The sequence below is a fragment of the Coregonus clupeaformis genome, chromosome 9, assembly GCF_020615455.1.
Source record: "Coregonus clupeaformis isolate EN_2021a chromosome 9, ASM2061545v1, whole genome shotgun sequence".
Taxonomy (NCBI): domain Eukaryota; kingdom Metazoa; phylum Chordata; class Actinopteri; order Salmoniformes; family Salmonidae; genus Coregonus; species Coregonus clupeaformis.
The window spans coordinates 31,595,384-31,610,982 of NC_059200.1; the positions used below are offsets into that span (position 1 = coordinate 31,595,384).

Below are 15,599 nucleotides of genomic sequence, written 5' to 3' on the forward strand. Positions count from 1 at the left end.
TCCATCGCCCAAACTACCGGCGCCACAATGCAGGAGGCCGGCAGTATGAGAGTGTTGTCTCTGGGCCTCTCCTCTGTGTCATACAGCCGGGACAGCGCGTCTGCCTTCACGTTCTTCGTACCCGGGATGTATGATAGAGTGAAATCAAACCGGGTGAAGAATAGGGCCCACATGGCCTGGCGAGGATTCAGCCTCCTCGCTGCCCGGATGTACTCCAGGTTACGGTGGTCCGTCAAGACGAGGAAAGGGTGTTTTTCCCCCTCGAGCCAATGCCTCCACACGGTCAAGGCTCGGACAACAGCCAAAAGCTCCCGATCACCAACGCCATATTTCTGCTCTGCCAGGCTGGGCTTCTTCAAAAATAACGCACAGGGGCGGAGCTTGGGTGGCGTACCCGAGCGTTGAGACAGGACAGCTCCTATCCCAACCTCGGACACATCCACCTCCACCACGAACGGTAGTGCTGAATCGGGGTGGGCCAGTACTGGGGCTGAGGTGAACAGACCCCGCAGTTTGCTGAAGGCCAGGTAAGCCTCAGCAGACCAGCGGAGCCGGGATGGCCCACCCCTCAACAGGAAGGTAATGGGAGCTGCGACCTTGCCAAAGCCCCGGATAAAACTCAGATAATAGTTGGCAAAGCCAAGGAAGCGCTGCACCTCCTTAACCGAGTTGGCCAATTACGCATGGCTGAAATGCGATCTCCCTCCATCTCCACACCTTAGGTGGAAATGCGATTTCCAAGGAAGGACACGGACTGCTGGAAAAACATACATTTCTCAGCCTTAGCATAAAGGTCATTTTCCAACAGTCAGACCAGCACCTTGCGAACCAGGGACACATGCTCGACACGCGTAGCAGAATACACCAGGATATCATCGATGTAGACCACTACACCGCGACCAAGCATGTCCCGAAACACCTCGTTCACAAAGGATAGGGGAATCAATGGAATGCCTATACGGTGTGCGAATGCCCTGTCCATAAAGTTCCCAGCTGCGCCTGTATCGACTAGCGCCTTACACTGGGGAACATCCATGTGCTCAGGAAAGGAGACAAGTATTTTACAGTGCACAGCAGAGGGCTCTGAACGAGTGTGGGTGTTCGATACCTGGGGTGATGCGTGAGTGCCCTACCTGCCGCCTCCAGGCGCAAAAGAACGTTGACTACGACATGTGGTGGATTGTCCCTTCGTGCCACCAGAGTGGCACTGTCGCTGTCCTCCTCCACTCTCTCGGCCGGCGGTTCCACCCAGCTCCATCGGCTCGAGGTCCGAGTCTTCCGGGGTGGAAACGGGCAGACCCCTACCAGGACGTCCTCTGGATACCAGCAGGTTGTTCAACCGAATGGCCATGTCCACCAGTTTATCGAAGGACAACATGGTGTCCCGGCAGGCTAGCTCCCGTCGGACGTCCTCCCGCAGATGGCACTGGAAATGGTCGATGAGGGCCCGCTCGTTCCACCCGGACCCCGCTGCCAGCGTCCGGAACTCCAACGCGAAGTCCTGCGCGGTCCTCGTCCCCTGCCTCAGGTGGACCAGTCGCTCATCCGCCTCTCGACCCTCGGGCGGGTGGTCGAATACCGCCCGAAAGAGGCGAGTGAACTCCCTGTAGTCCTCCAACGCGGCTCCTCCTTTGTTCCACACTGCGTTGGCCCACTCCAGGGCTTTCCCACAGAGGCAGGAAACGAGGACGGACACCTTCTCCCGCTCCGATGGTGCCGGCCTGATGCACAGCGCCGCTGTCCCCTCAAACGCCCGTGGTCGGGATATCTGGATCCCTCCTGGTGCTGGGGTGTAGGTGGCTGGATCCGGTTGGCCAGCTGGTCTCGACAGATCGGATCTGCTCCTCTCCAGGCGTTGGACGACCTGAAGAACCCGATCCATCGCTTCCCCCAAGCTGGCCAGCATCGTGGAGTGCTCCTGGACCCGTGCCACGACTCCCGCATTGCACTCTTCTCCCGCTGACTCCATAGCGGGTGGGTGATTCTGTGATGCGTGTGATAGAAGGAGTCAGGCGCAAGAGAGTAATACGCATCCAAAGAGTTTATTCCGTTGATAAACAGTTGTGCAAGCAAAGGTAAGGGTAGCTCAACCGAGCTACACACAGCTCACACAGACAAGGAAGCAGAGGGAACACTTATACAATGACTAATTGGGGATAAGGACCAGGTGTGTGTGATTAATTAGACAAGACAAGTGGAGTGATGATAAATGGAGCAGCAAGTAAGCCGGTGACGACGAACGTCGAAACCTGCCCGAACAAGGAGGGGAGGCAGCCTCAGCGGAAGTCGTGACAGCCGAGTATGGCATTAGTCATGTAAACACCTTACTCTGCATATCTTCATTCACGTAAGGTCATAATAGAAGTCAGCATGCGCCGATTAAAACACCTGGTTTTCTGAGCAATTTTTCGAATTATTAGGACATGTACACAGCTGAATCGGCGTTCCAGCGTTGTATTTGTTCTGTGCATATGCCAGAACTGGATAGAACAAGTCTCCCTCTATTATGCATGAGTGAAGGGAGTTTGGAAAAACCGAAAGTATGCATCTTATAAAAAGTTTTTACATACAAACATTTTATGTCCGAACTCAGAATCAAATAGTCTTCGCAAAAACAGCATGGTCACTGTGGTAGAACGTTTATTTGGATTCGCGATTTTCTGCTTTTATCAAAGTCACCATCATTAGCCTGATTTCAGATGTGTCCATGTAAACAGGATTATTAGGGAAATTGTTGGTCTTGCAAAGCATGTAAACATTTTAAAACGAACTATTATGTTAACCTGACCAACATCAATAATCACATTATTGTGTGCATCTAACCGTGCTTTTTGAGAGGTTCGACATAAATGTGCAGCCTAGTAATCTACTATTTATAAATGGTGAACCATCACTCATCTTGGGATACATTTAGACAGAGAAATTAGCTAATTTTTCATAGTCACAACCTTACTTACTAAACTGTAGCCTACATTCAGTCTACTGAATAGTTGCATCTTTCTATTTGTCCTCACAGCACAACCATAAGTGGTGAAACTGTCAAGGACAATTAGTGTAAAAAATCCCTGGACAAATAATGCAGTTTAACATCTTTATTTCCATTTTATAGAGATCCTACTCTGATAAAGGACAAGAGAAGCAGTCGTTATCACTGCTGTACCATAGCAATCCCTACACACTGCCTGTTGTTTTGGCAGCTGTGTCTTGGTTTTGTAGGGAATTACAGTACCTATATAACACCATTTTCTAAATGTTCAAAGTGGTTTACCACTACAAGGCTTGTGTGTTTTCTGTGCTCTATCATGTTTTACTTCTTTTTCTGGCATGTGGTTATATATGCAGTCCGGGATCTTAAGCACTTACAAATTCGTAATGTATTGTACGAATTGGAATTTGAAACATATCATACGAATTGCAATTTTCGGGGACCCGTTTTTGCTCGTGAGCACTACTTTCAAAACTACTGGCTGAAATTATACTACTGGGGCGTCAATTTAAAACTACTGGAGCATCACTTTAAGGAGTGTGGGTCAAGCAGTGTGTGTGTGTGTGTGTGTGTGTGTGTGTGTGTGTGTGTATGTGCACACTAGGGGTAATCTACATCCTGAAAGTCATCCCATCCTTCAACTGGAGTCTATCCTTTAGAAAACTTACAGTGGGGAAAAAAAGTATTTAGTCAGCCACCAATTGTGCAAGTTCTCCCACTTAAAAAGATGAGAGAGGCCTGTCATTTTCATCATAGGTACACGTCAACTATGACAGACAAATTGAGAAAAAAAAATCCAGAAAATCACATTGTAGGATTTTTAATGAATTTATTTGCAAATTATGGTGGAAAATAAGTATTTGGTCACCTACAAACAAGCAAGATTTCTGGCTCTCACAGACCTGTAACTTCTTCTTTAAGAGGCTCCTCTGTCCTCCACTCGTTACCTGTATTAATGGCACCTGTTTGAACTTGTTATCAGTATAAAAGACACCTGTCCACAACCTCAAACAGTCACACTCCAAACTCCACTATGGTCAAGACCAAAGAGCTGTCAAAGGACACCAGAAACAAAATTGTAGACCTGCACCAGGCTGGGAAGACTGAATCTGCAATAGGTAATAAGCAGCTTGGTTTGAAGAAATCAACTGTGGGAGCAATTATTAGGAAATGGAAGACATACAAGACCACTGATAATCTCCCCTCGATCTGGGGCTCCACGCAAGATCTCACCCTGTGGGGTCAAAATGATCACAAGAACGGTGAGCAAAAATCCCAGAACCACACGGGGGGACCTAGTGAATGACCTGCAGAGAGCTGGGACCAAAGTAACAAAGCCTACCATCAGTTACACACTACTCCGCCAGGGACTCAAATCCTGCATTGCCAGACGTGTCCCCCTGCTTAAGCCAGTACATGTCCAGGCCCGTCTGAAGTTTGCTAGAGTACATTTGGATGATCCAGAAGAGGATTGGGAGAATGTCATATGGTCAGATGAAACCAAAATATAACTTTTTGGTAAAAACTCAACTCATTGTGTTTGGAGGACAAAGAATGCTGAGTTGCATCCAAAGAACACCATACCTACTGTGAAGCATGGGGGTGGAAACTTCATGCTTTGGGGCTGTTTTTCTGCAACGGGACCAGGACGACTGATCCGTGTAAAGGAAAGAATGAATGGGGCCATGTATCGTGAGATTTTGAGTGAAAACCTTCCATCAGCAAGGGCATTGAAGATGAAATGTGGCTGGGTCTTTTAGCATGACAATGATCCCAAACACACCTCCCGGGCAACGAAGGAGTGGCTTCATAAGAAGCATTTCAAGGTCCTGGAGTGGCCTAGCCACTCTTTGGAGGGAGTTGAAAGTCCGTGTTGCCCAGCGACAGCCCCAAAACATCACTGCTCTAGAGGAGATCTGCATGGAGGAATGGGCCAAAATACCAGCAACAGTGTGTGAAAACCTTGTGAAGACTTACAGAAAACATTTGACCTGTGTCATTGCCAACAAGGGGTATATAACAAAGTATTGAGAAACTTTTGTTATTGACCAAATACTTTTTTTCCACCATAATTTGCAAATAAATTCATTAAAAATCCTACAATGTGAATTTCTGGATTTTTTTTTCTCATTTTGTCTGTCATAGTTGACATGTACCTATGATGAAAATTACAGGCCTCTCTCATCTTTTTAAGTGGAAGAACTTGCACAATTGGTGGCTGACTAAATACTTTTTTTCCCCACTGTATGTCTTTTAATATTTTATCTCAGAAGTCAGATGAATGTTTCAATTTTCTTGATTAAGTCCCCCTTTCAGTTCCTTTACTCTTTTTGGCTGTGAATGCAGCGCTTGTCTGTGATAATGAACACTCGTGCTGACTTGCTGCAGGCTTCACAGTGAGGACTGTCATTATTAATCTGTCACATAACTTTTTAAAGTCATTCCATATACTAATGGAGATAAATGTAGAAGAGATTAAATACAATCGTGTTGTTGCTCATAATTCACCCTGAGAGACGTCCTCTGGTGTCTTTTGACACTAAAGTCGTCATTCCGGCAAAATAAAGCCACTTTCAAAAGCACTGATAATTTTCCTCTATAATTCTTGAGAGCAAGTACACTGAACACTCTGGTTTTGGCTTCTTATAGAAATACTGTATGAGAGCAATTTGGAGCATTCATCATCAACGCCCGCCCCTTTATGAATTTAGCCCCCAGACCCCGGGGCTTCCTGATTACATCTCAACCACTGCAGGTGGGAATTATTACTCTCTACGGCTCAGCCATTATTATATTTGGTAATCATCATGAGAAATTCAGAGCAAAATCTTTGCTTTGGCTAATTGGAGGAAGGAGGAAGAAAGGTATTCAAATGAATCATCAAAGGGTTATCATGAGTTTTTTTTCCTAAAGGGCCTTTTCTAAGGGCCTCATTGCAATTTGTCTACAGTTGTAGTTAATTAATCTGGGTTTTTATTGTTCCACTTTGCTCACTAGCCACAGCACTTAACCTTCTATCTAACATGATAACCATTCATAATGCTCCTTAGATCCTGGTAAATGGCAGTCCCTAGCCCTAGACTAAAGAACAGATTTTGCAATTACAGCAGAGCCATATATCATGTATCCAATTTAGATTCCCCCCCCCCCTCCCCTTTGTAGTAAAAAAAGAAATTGTCTATGCAATGTTATATTTAGGAATCATGTTCTCTGGTATTTGTTGTCTTCTTGTATGCTCTAATATCTCCATGTTGTCTGTGTGTTTCTCTCCAGCGTCTTCTCTAGAGAATGTCAATTCTGTGGGCCAGAGGAAAGTGGAGTCAGACAGCGGAGCCTTCACACACTCCCCCACACAGGACACAACGAGTGAGATCCACCATTTCACCACAGCATCCGCCATGAACGTCCCCAACCACCGGCCTGTCTTCAGAGGCTTCGCCCTCCATGAACACCTGCTCACTAAAAACTTCCAGGGGGACCAGCGGTTCTTCACAGACCATGGAGATGTGGCAGGACATCCCACAATGCCTGGCTTTGTTTCTGCTTTTGAGGTGGGACAAGCTTCGACTCGCCTGGTGCCACACGAGGATGCCCCTACCTTCTCTGACATCGCCACTACTGCCACGGTGGCTGCCACAACCCCCCTCACCACCTCTGCTCCTACAGCCCCTGGGCTACTGGTGAGCATGGCTCAGAAGGACAAGCCAGCCGAGGACAAGGCCAGGGAGGCAGAGAAGGTGACGGTGACCACAGACTCCCTGACCAACCCTGTAGTGGCAACCACTGCTCCTACAGTCAGTGGCCGCAGCCCCAATGTCCCCCCCTCCCTGAATGGAAGCCTCCATAGTCAGGGGGCAGTTGTCATGGAGACCACTATGGCCCCTCCTGTCCTGACCACCTCAGTGAGGGTGGAGAAAGGGGAGTCAGAGGAACCAAGGGTAAAGAACAGGGCAGACCCTGGCATCCAGCTCACCAAACTGACCGCAGCATCCACAGGAGAGGTGGATGAGGGAACGACCACCACAACCATCATCACAACCACCACCATCACCACTATGCAGACACCAGGTACCTTCTATTTCTAATGGTCTCATATGAATATAGAGTGAAACTAGAAGTATGTAAATCCAATTACATCTAATTGGCAACTGCATCTTTTCTGTAATGACTTAATGCGATGGCTTTGGAGAAGCAGCTTTAATGTAGGCATCATCAAATCACTTAAGCTATCAACCTGACTGCCTCTCACTCACAGTGTTTATTCAGACTTTAGTCAGAGTTTTATACAGCGAGGCAGGAACAACATCTGAGAGGGCAGTCAGTGTTGCTCATCCTTCCATGGTGACTTCTCCCATTCATCCGGCACCCAGGATCACAAAGCTGATCATGCGGCAAACCAATCTGCCAAGGCTGGCTCCACCTGATCTGTGCTGCCTGGCTGTCCTGTCCAGTGGCTCTAGATGGCTGAGGGCTGTGTGATCTCTGGTCCCTGGGCTGAGAGGTAGCAAACCTGGGAAGTTAATGAGTAGGTTAGAGGGCCACTGAAACACAGATGGGCTGTCAGAAAGGGATCAGTGGTCTGGGAAGAGGGATCACTTGTATTTTTCTGTCTCCTGTGCCAGGTCCCTGCACTGTGAATTTCACTGACCCAGAGGGCCACATTGAGATTCCACAGCAGCATTCCTCAGCTTTGTCACCTGACCCTGGAGCGGACTGCACCTATGTGGTGACCGTCTACCTGGGATACGGGATTGAAGTACAGGTCAGTGAAGACAGGATACTGTTTATGTTGTCCCTTTTATGGGGTTCACACTTCTCAAGGTTTTAATGGAAGCTTGCTCAGTGTAAATGTTAATGGCAATGATAGGATGGCTGTTATGTGCAGGTTTGCCAGTAGGCCTTGAGTTAGTGTTGCTGGACATTGTTTCAGCCCCACAGTCGTCTCTCTCACTCCGTCTTCCCTACCTTCATTTAACCTAATTATCTACGGAGTAATCATGGCTGTCGCTAGAGCCAGCGGCTCTGATGAAGTGCGTTGCACCTTTATGCTATTTTCAGCTGCCCAAATGTATCTATTGGAATCTCAAACTAACAGAACACTTCAGCTTGCTCAGGAAGCAAATGTCAACATTTATGAGTTTCTGCCATTACAAAGCCTGGAGCTTCAGATGACTTCAAAAGAAAATAGAAGAAAAAAATCAACTGTGCTTAAGGTTTAGCAAGTGTCTTTCTTGTGACTGAGCAGTTTCAAAATAAAAGCATCATAGCCGTTCCTGAAAATGTTCTCTTGGTGAGGGAACTAAAAATTCAGCCGGGATCTTGTTTGCTTGTTGTGGTTCTATCCATTCATGTGGAACTTGTAATCTCTGTGCTGTCACGTCAACAGTCACACCATAATCAATACAGAGACGGCAGCAGGGAAACCACCACGTAGCGAACTGTTTAGTCAGACGTAATTTCATAATGATCTGTTGAGACACAATGGCCTACAAAAATGGTTTGCGAAAGCATAGTTAAAAGATAAACCCGGAGTTCCATTTACTAGCATGCATTCAGAGGGCCCTTACTTTGTATGCATCTCTTTCACTGGTCTTTGGCTGCATCCAATCAGTGTTTATCTTTGGAAGCAGGCATCATTCATTATTTTCTCCAGGGAAGGGATGGTGCATCTATTTCCCCTACCAAAAATTATCAGAAGTTACTTCTATTAATGCATGTGGAGCCTACATTAGAATGGGTCAAAATGCATTTAGATTCATTTCATTTCCCAGACAATATTTAAGAAAAAAAGATATACTTCTACTGTATTGCATCAACTGTAATATCCATATGGTAATTTCTGTATTGAAGTAGCTTCATTGATTGAGTGTAAAATATAATGTCTGTTTCTCTTCACATTTCCCATTGTGTCGTAAGGTGTTCTTTTATCTGGATTTTTGAATCTGGTTTTATTGCTAGCTTGAGTTACCTGGGGTGGCAGAGAGTTCCATGCAGTCATGGCTCTATTTAATACTGTGCGTTTCCCAGCTTCTGTTCTGGACCTGGGGACTGTGAAGAGACCTCTGATTGCATGTCTTGTGTGCCAACTGCTTGAACAGACAGTTCAGTACCTTCAACACATCAACACCTCGCACAAATACCAATAGTGATGCAGTCAATCTCTCCTCAAATTTGAGCCAGGAGAGATTGACATGCATGTTACTGACATTCGCCCTCCGTGTACATCTAAGTGCAATACGTGCTACTCTGTTCTGGACCAACTGCAATTTACCTACAGTATGTCCCTCTTTGCCGCACATGATCACACAACTGGGCAGTAGTCCAAGTGCGACAAACCTAGGCCCTGTAGGACCTGTCTGGTCGACAGATGCCAAGAAAGCAGAGCAATGCCTTATCATGGACCTTGTCCCATTTTAGCAAATAAACACTTCTGGGAGATTCCACCACCATCAACAATACACCAAATGATGGAATTTCTCGTGAAAGAATGATGCCGCATATCTCCAATAGAGTTCCAGACATTTGTTGAATCTATGTCAAGATGCATTGAAGCTGTTCTGGCGGCTCGTGGTGGCCCAATGCCCTATTTAGACACTTTCTGTTGGTGTTTCCTTTATTTTGGCAGTTACATGTATTTCACAATGTATTCATCATACATTGCATGATTCAATACAAACTGTGCATTTCATATCATTCATATCATTTTGTCTCATGGAAATGGACCAATTTTAATTCATAGTAAACTACTTTAGCTATGGTTGCATACTGTTGCAGTTTCCAGTAATTGTTTAGTTTCTGGTTGTGTTCCTAGCACCTGGTTCTGTAGCCATGACTGTAGTACTGTATTTTATGTGATTTAGGGCTCGATTCAATCAGTATCGCGGATGTATTACAGAAAATTCATGTTATAGCTAGATTGAAATTTAAAGGCAATGTTCTGGCGTTCTTGGAAACTGCATTCACGGTAAACACTGCATATGTCGGCTCAATTTCCTTTACATTTTGATGTAGATCTTCCGTGATATTTCCGCGATACGAAATGTAGTCTGAATTGGTCACTAAGCAATCATCCCCTCTTGATTACACACACACACAATCAAAACAATCTCTCAATTAGCAAAATATTTTTGAACATGCTTTTTGTAAAGAGAAAGTGGCACTGCCCCTTTAGGTGAATGAAAGTCTTTGTGGCATTCCTAAGTAGGAGAATAAATTGCCTCCTGCAATGGACAGAATAATTATGTTTTTCCCCTTCAGCTGAAAAGAGCCAGTCACAGACCACCAATTACTTAGCAATTTTAAAAGTTCAGATCATGGCTAAAACACTACTTGTCTCCAGGGCCACATAGTATGCTGTTGGTCTTTGTCTACCTTTGAATGATGTGGATTGAAAGTCACCTTGCTTGTTTCTCTTGGTGAAAACCTCCCCCTAATTGAAAAGTAACATTATAAAAAACCTTCAGAGCCCTTTGAATACCAGGACTGATAGCTGATAGGTCCGTTGTTCACTCAAGGTTGTCTACCGTTTATGCACAATTGACTCATGTCACAATACCCTATCAGCTCTGCAGTGGACACCGAGATGAAGGGATAACCTACATTAAATCCAGCCACGATTAGAAAGGTCATTGTTAAAGGCTCATAGCATGTTGCCTGAACACAGTGAGATGATCTGGTGAGTAAATCCAATTTCATTACCTTGTATCTATGTACAGTACCAGTCAAACGTTTGGACACACCTACTCATTCAATGGTTTTTCTTTATTTTTTACTATTTTCTACATTGTAGAATAATAGTGAAGACATCAAAACTATGCAATAACACATATGGAATCATGTAGTAACCCACAAAATGTTAAACAAATCAAAATATATTTTATATTTGAGATTCTTCAAATAGCCACCCTTTACCTTGATGACAGCTTTGCACACGCTTGGCATTCTCGCAACCAGCTTCACCTGGAATGCTTTTCCAACAGTCTTGAAGGAGGTCCCACATATGCTGAGCACTTGTTGGCTGCTTTTCCTTCACTCTGCCGTCCGACTCATCCCAAACCATCTCAATTGGGTTGAGGTCGGGGGATTGTGGGGGCCAGGTCATCTGATGCAGCACTCCATCACTCTCCTTCTTGGTAAAATAGCCCTTACACAGCCTGAGGTGTGTTGGGTCATTATCCTGTTGAAAAACAAATGATAGTCCCACTAAGCCCAAACCAGATGGGATGGCGTATCACTGCAGAATGCTGTGGTAGCCATGCTGGTTAAGTGTGCCTTGAATTCTAAGTAAATCACAGACAGTGTCACCAGCAAAGCACCCCCACACCACAACACCTCCTCCTCCATGCTTTACGGTAGGAACTACACATGCAGAGATTATCCGTTCACCCACACCGCGTCTCACAAAGACACGGTGGTTGGAACCAAAAATCTCAAATTTGGACTCCAGACCAAAGGACTAATGTCCATTGCTCATGTTTCTTGGCCCAAGCAGATCTCTTCTTCTTATTGATGTGGTTTCTTTGCAGCAATTCCACCATGAAGGCCTGATTCACACAGTCCCCTCTGAACAGTTGATGTTGAGATGTGTCTATGACTTGAACTCTGTGAAGCATTTATTTGGTCTACAATTTCTGAGGCTGGTAACTCTAATTAACTCATCCTCTGCATCAGAGGTAACTTTGGGTCTTCCATTCCTGTGGCGGTCCTCATGAGAGCCAGTTTCATCATAGCGCTTGATAGTTTTTGCGACTGCACTTCAAAGTTCTTGAAATGTTCCATATTGACTGACCTTCATGTCTTAAAGTAATGATAGACTGTCGTTTCTCTTTGCTTATTTGAGCTGTTCTTGCCATAATATGGACTTGGTCTTTTACCAAATAGGGCTATCTTCTGTATACCCCCCCCACCACCTTGTCACAACACAACTGATTTGCTCAAACGCATTAAGAAGGAGAGACATTTCACAAATTAACTTTTAAGAAGGCACACCTGTTAATTGAAATGTATTCCAGGTGACTTCTTCATGAAGCTGGTTAAGAGAATGCCAAGCTGTCATCAAAGCAAAGGGTGGCTATTTGAGGAATCTCAAATATAATATATATTTTGATTTGAACACTTTTTTGGTTACTACATGATTCCATATGTGTTATTTCATAGTTTTGTCTTCACTATTATTCTACAATGTAAAAAATTGTTTAAAAAAATTAACAAATCCTTGAATGAGTAGGTGTGTCCAAACTTTTGACTGGTAGTATATATACCATCATGCAAAGGTCAGATGCATTGTGATGGTTACAGGCTGCAGGCTATTTCATTTCAGGGACAACAGCCCTTATGGCTCACCAATCCTAAAGGGGATTGCAGCCCTTTTCTTGTAAACCACGTGCTGCCTCTGTACCTCCATCTTTATACTGTAGATTCTTTATAACAACACTCCTACCTTCAGTCTTATGTTTATTCGAAACCACTTACATGCATGTGCTTTAGTGCTGTGTATTCAATGGAGAGAGAATGGAGAGTGAAGATGAAACAAGGAGAAGTCTACAATTTCTTCTTCACAGCTCTATATAAATAAACACGTATATTTTTTTTAGCAAAGGTACAAAGACTGGAGTGGGCGTCCTCTCCCTCAGAAACACCCCTCGTCTCCACTTGAAAAATCTTTCTCATTCAATTATGTACATTTGGAAAATTGAGTCACCAATCCAGCTCTACAGCTCTTGTTCCTGGTGTAAGAGATCAAAAAGGATCTATCATGTGGAGCCCAGGAGGCCTCCTCCTCCTCTCACCAGGCCCAATGTCACGCTCACAATCACACAGATGACATCTCTTTGACTTTTATCTTCTTACAAAAGGATTTCACAGCGCCTTTTAAATGCTAAGCTATTATTAGAGAGTCTCCAGCTTGTTGCAGGGAATTAAGTGCATTAGACATCCTCCTCCATCTTGAGGAAAGGGATTGAACTTCTGTGTAACGTATACTTAGTTTGAGGGAAACCCATTAGCCTGTGTGTCTATGCCCAAACACAAGCTAGGATTCAGGAAGTGAGCCCTGCTTAGAGCTAAGTGTTAGCATCTCACATACAACGGAAATAGAACAACCAAATCACCTATGATTTCAGATAACAACATATTAACAAAATAGACTGTGCAATCGATGATACGAATCATTGATGCTACACGAAACAATCAGTGCTGAACACAACACAACATCCACTCCGGTGGTGGAGTGGTGAGCAGCTCGGTAGTGCAGCAGAGTTTGCGACAAGGATTCAGTGAAGGAGAAACCCTGTATTAGGTGAGCTCTCAGTCCGTTTTTCAACTGTGAAGTTCACTGCAGATGTCCAGTTGGATATGCTCCCATGGATGGGAGGGCCAGGCCAGTTGTTGCAGTGGTGGTGGCGGAGGTGGGGCTGTCTATCCACTGACAAGACATGGTGCACAGTCACGTACTAGCCCTTGGATATCGTGATCGATGCCAGGCCACCACACCGGGTCCCGGCAGCCCTGCTTCAGCTTCACAATGCCAAGGTGCCAACACTCATCCTCTGAGGCTGCTTGGTCTGATGGTGCAGTTTCCACGTGCCAGACTTGTTATTCCAGTATGACAGCTCATGTTTAAACCTGGCATATGTTTGGAGTTCCAGTGGGAGCTGTGGCTACGTATTCCAGCAAGGTCATGAAGATGGGGTCGTTGGCTCATTCTTCGGTCAGCTCCTTGAGCGACACGGTGTCTTTGAGAGGTGAGTGTAGGAGCTCGATGAGGTCCTACTCTGAGTCAACCTGGGCACAGGTGGAGTCTGGGGGAACTGAGTGTGAAAGGAGGTCAGCCACCACATTGTCCCTGCCTGGTGTGAGCTGAAGCTCAAAGTTATACTTCTGGAGGCGGTCTGACCAGCGGTACATACGAAGGGTCTTGTGACCCGACCCAGCGGTAGACATCAAGGCTGTGAGGGCCTGGTGGTCGGTGCGCAGGGTGAAAGAACATCCGTAGAGGTAAATAGGCAACCGGTCACGGGCCCAGACACATACCAGTGCCTCCCTCTCTCCAACGGAATACTTCTGTTCGGTGGGGCTCAATGCTCGAGAGGCGAAAGCCACCGGCTTCTCAACACCATCCTGGATCTGAGAGAGCTCCCACTGCTGTGGCTGATGCGCCACAGGTGACCAGAGTTGGGCTGGTGAGGTCAAAGTGGGTCAGGACAGGTGAAGTGATCAGCAGTTATTTGAGAGAGTGGACAGCCTGTGCACTGTTGGGTGTCTTACCCGTCATTCCCAGAAATGGACACAATGGATGGCTTCCACGTTTGACTGCAGCGGTGAGAGCCCTCGGGTTGACATGCGGAACCCAATGAATTCGATCTCTGGCACTCAGTGTTCAGTGTTGGGTTTATGTGTAAATGCTTTCAGGGCACCTACGCCATTGAAGAGGGTGGGCCATTGCTCCTGCCATGGGGAGGCGATGTGCAGGATTGTTGAGCCACTATTGTACAACAAAGAGAACCCCAGGCTGGTGAACATGTCCAGACCTAAGACATTAGTTTCCTACCGTGTGATGTGGAAGAGAAACTGAGTGAGGGCCTTGTTGCCAAACTGCCATGGTGAGAGTATAAGGCAGACGACATCAATCACTTAGCACCCTCATCCGTACAGGCTAAGGCTGGGCCGGAGGGGCAGGTGGGACAAGAACTACTCGTAGGTGGCCATGTTGAGGAGCGACACTTTTGCTCCTGTGTCTAGAACGAGAGGAATACAGGAGTCACCCAGGTATACAGCACAAGTGGAAAACCCAGCCGGGTTTGAGCCAACAGTGATAGTGACAGGAGGGGGCGTGGCCGCGAGGCAAGTAGGTTACCTTCGCACGTTCATCCAAAACAATTCCAGCACCCAAACAGTGCACTTTGCACCCACCAACTTTCCTTTAATTCGCAAGTGGCTGAAACTCTCTGTCTTACTAAACTCAGCAAAAAAAGAAACGTCCCTTTTTCAGAACAATGTCTTTCAAAGATAGATCTTCATTGTAAAGGGTTTAAACACTGTTTCCCATGCTTGTTCAATGAACCATAAACAATTAATGAACATGCCCTTGTGGAACGGTTGTTAAGACACTAACAGCTTACAGACGGTAGGCAATTAAGGTCACAGTTATGAAAACTTAGGACACTAAAGAGGCCTTTCTACTGACTCTGAAAAACACCAAAAGAAAGATGCTCAGGGTCCCTGCTCATCTGTGTGAACGTGCCTTAGGCATGCTGCAAGGAGGCATGAGGACTGCAGATGTGGCCAGGGCAGTAAATTGCGTTGTCCGTACTGTGAGACGCCTAAGACAGCGCTACAAGGAGACAGGATGGACAGCTGATCGTCCTCGCAGTGGCAGACCACGTGTAACAACACCTGCGCAGGATCGGTACATCCGAACATCACACCTGCGGGACAGGTACAGGATGGCAACAACAACTGCCCGAGTTACACCAGGAACGCACAATCCCTCCATCAGTGCTCAGACTGTCTGCAATAGGCTGAGAGAGGCTGGACTGAGGGCTTGTAGGCCTGTTGTAAGGCAGGTCCTCACCAGACATCACCGGCAACAACGTCGCCTATAGGCACAAACCCA

General features: G+C 45.9%; 1 protein-coding gene across 2 annotated transcripts in view; it reads left to right on the forward strand.

Annotated features, from left to right (window-relative positions):
- The window catches only part of LOC121573758 (seizure protein 6-like), a 321,488-nt gene that overhangs the window by 162,322 nt on the left and 143,567 nt on the right, over positions 1-15,599 (forward strand). For both annotated transcript variants that reach the window (XM_041885985.1, XM_041885984.1), the window contains exons 2-3: positions 6,260-7,054; positions 7,609-7,748. In XM_041885985.1, coding sequence (XP_041741919.1) covers positions 6,260-7,054; positions 7,609-7,748 — 935 coding nt within the window. The remainder of the gene's footprint in view (positions 1-6,259; positions 7,055-7,608; positions 7,749-15,599) is intronic.